Below are 3,134 nucleotides of genomic sequence, written 5' to 3' on the forward strand. Positions count from 1 at the left end.
GCACAATCCATATATTTCATGAATAAAATTTGATCAGAAAAAATAAATAAATATAATACATGAACAATCACATTAGTTGATTTTCAATCATATACATTTATTATATTTATTTGTTCATTTTTATCATCTCTTGTTCATAAATTTTATATGTTTGGTGCATGTACGTGTTCTTTGTTCTCACCAAAGGTACTAAATCTCATTTTTATACTCCCTCCGCCCCATAAAGCATGACCCAGTTCTTTTCGGCACGAGAATTAAGAAATTTGTATTTTGTATGTTAAGTGTGGTAGGTGAAAAAGTGAAAAGGTGAATAAAGGGTAAATTTTATGTCATTTTTAGAAACAGGTCAAGCTTTGTGGGACAAATCAAAAAGAAAACTGGGTCATGCTTCGTGGAATGAAAGAAGTACAATATTTATAGATACCTTGTATGATAGAAGACATTTCAATTAAATATATCATATCATATGACATGCTCTCAAACAAAGATGTGAAGTCTCAATATTTCTAAAAATATTAAGTACTACTCCCTCCTTTTCATAACGTAAGTTTCTTTTGGACTTTCTCACACCTATTAATAAAAAAATTTATACCCAAATTAATCCTAATTAATAAAAATATAGATGACACAATTATTATTTAGTGGAAAACATAAAAAAAGCCTCATATAGTGATGAAATATAATGAGGACAGCTTTGTTATTACCAATACGTCACTTGAAATATAAATAACTAAAAAATGACAAAAACAACTTACATTATGAATAAAAAGTAAAAGGAGTAAATATATATATGATGTTTATATTTATTGATGACACAAAGTTTATATATCATTATGAATAAAAGATGTGAAGTCTCAATATTTCTAACAATGTAATATTACAACTTACATTATGAATAAAAGGAGTAAATAGGGTAAGTTATATTTAAACAGGAGTTATTTTTACTCCTATGTAAGTTATTTTTACATAGGGTAAGTTGTTTCCTTAGACACCAAAGTCAAAGGAGTAATATATACTCCCTCCGTCCCATAAACTTAGGCTTGTTTTCCTTTTTTGAATGTCTCATTTATATAGGCTTGTTTCCATAAAAAGTAATAATTTTTTACTCATTTACTATTATATCCCTATTTAATTCTTTAATTTACTTCCACTTTAATACATCATTAAATAATAAATATGGGCATAGTAAGAAATTTACTTATATATTTTCATTTCTAATGATTTTTCTTAATCTTTGTGAAAATCCCAATCAGCCTAAGCTTATGGGACGGAGGGAGTATGATGTTTACATTTATTGATGACACAAAGTTTAAGACTGGGATATGATTTAAAGCAGAAGAAATTAAGTGCGGTATATCCTTAGACTGATTTTATTTTCTTCTCTTTTATCTTTAGAAAAGAAAACGTGGGCCCTCCCTCATCAAAGCGCCAATACCATCATTTCCCTTGTCTATAAATACAAACAATTCGCAGTTTGATTAATGCCACCACACAATTAGTTCACACATCATATATAGCTAGTGAGTAAGAGAGAGAAGAAGATGGCTAAGGGAAGAGGCAGTGCGATAGTTGTTGCTATGGTGATAATGGGTATGCTTATGCTGCCTCAAGTGGCGGAAGCCGCCTCGTACGTGGTGGGCGGCGCCGGCGGCTGGACCTTCAACGTCGATGCTTGGCCCAAAGGCAAGCGCTTTAAGGCCGGTGATACCCTTGGTAAGCGAAACCAACAATATATACACATAATAGTTTCTTGTTAACGTTGATTATTTTGTTACACTATGGTAATTAAAGTTATTCTATCTGCCACACGTCGATTTGATCATGATCCTGCTTTCAGTATTTAAATTTGGAGTATCCTTTTCACTTATAAGACCTTTTAAGAAAAGATGCGACTAATTATAGAATATGGTACGTGCACGTGAGACCGTGTTACAACCACTCTATCTATCTCACATGGACTTAAGTTGAGCTCAATTCTAGTATTCCACATATAAGACATTCTAAAAAAAGATGCGATCAATTCTAATATGATATCAATTTAGTAATGACTTGTCTTTTATATATGAAGAGCCTAAATCTAATGGTCCCCCGATGAGGCCTTTTAAATGTAAGAAATGACCAATATATTTAAAAGAGAATATATTACCAATTTTAATATGATATCAGAACATGCTAAAATTTAATGATGATTTATTCATTTATTTAATAGTTGTCGATGAGTTATACCGACCTACACGTGTGGGGCGTGTTAAAGCTACTCCGTTTGTTTCACATCAACTTAATAATGATCACATCTTTAATACATAAGATGAGTCTAATTCTAAGACGCCACTAACATTTGATTAAACGTTGAATACTTAATTTATACCTAAGTTTTATATTTTTTGGAGAAAGATATATACACTAACTCCTCTAAATAACTCGAACTTTGGAAGTATTGATGGGAGGGAAAACGTGTTACCATGTTTTTGGTTTGTTACAGTGTTCAACTACAATTCGGGGATCCACAATATGGTGGCGGTGGACAAGAAGGGCTACGATAGTTGCAGCGCCCCTTCGAGCGCCAAAGTTTATCAGAGTGGGAAGGATCAGATCAAGCTTAAAAAGGGACAGAGTTTCTTCATCTGCAGCATTGCTGGCCACTGCCAATCTGGAATGAAAGTTGCTGTCTCTGCTTCCTAATTATACAATTATCCACTACTTGATGCAATAATACTAAATAACTATTAATCAACTTTACTTTTCCTTATGATTTTATGTCGATTCCATGGGATTTGAGGGATAGTTTGCATAATTAGTGGCCACCAAAATCCAAGTAAACTGGAAATATAAAGCAAATCGTGGAATTCGGATTAGTTGGTCAACAAAAAAAGGAAAAGACGATTCGATGATACCATTAAAATAATACTATAAAAATTCGCTTATAGACATTGGGAATTCCCTATTAGTTTGAAAGAAAATGTATCTAGTCCCTTAGGGGATGTTTACATTGCATGATTGATAAGATGTGCATCTTCAATCCCATTGTTTCAATAGATAAAAATCAAATAAAATTAATTTAAATGATAAAAATAATTAAGGGTTTTGGAATATTCCAAAATTCAAATCCATCAAAGTAAACATGGGATTAATCT

At 31.9% G+C, this 3,134-nt stretch overlaps 1 protein-coding gene across 1 annotated transcript; it reads left to right on the forward strand.

The window, feature by feature from the left end:
* The first annotated feature begins 1,317 nt into the window (after window positions 1–1,317).
* LOC131019361 (basic blue protein-like) lies at window positions 1,318–2,749 on the forward strand. Its single transcript, XM_057947891.1, has 2 exons — window positions 1,318–1,713; window positions 2,483–2,749. Exons 1-2 carry the CDS (start codon window positions 1,542–1,544, stop codon window positions 2,680–2,682), a joined length of 372 nt encoding a protein of 123 aa, XP_057803874.1. The 5' UTR covers window positions 1,318–1,541; the 3' UTR covers window positions 2,683–2,749.
* Window positions 2,750–3,134: the final 385 nt, after the last annotated feature.

This window comes from Salvia miltiorrhiza, chromosome 4, assembly GCF_028751815.1.
Source record: "Salvia miltiorrhiza cultivar Shanhuang (shh) chromosome 4, IMPLAD_Smil_shh, whole genome shotgun sequence".
Classification (NCBI taxonomy): domain Eukaryota; kingdom Viridiplantae; phylum Streptophyta; class Magnoliopsida; order Lamiales; family Lamiaceae; genus Salvia; species Salvia miltiorrhiza.

Excerpts from the sequence above, each read along its gene's own strand:
- LOC131019361 (XM_057947891.1), top strand. The coding sequence starts at position 1,542 with ATGGCTAAGGGAAGAGGCAGTGCGATAGTTGTTGCTATGGTGATAATG. Across the intron at positions 1,714-2,482 it reads TAAGGCCGGTGATACCCTTG|TGTTCAACTACAATTCGGGG; the intron begins GTAAGCGAAACC and ends GGTTTGTTACAG.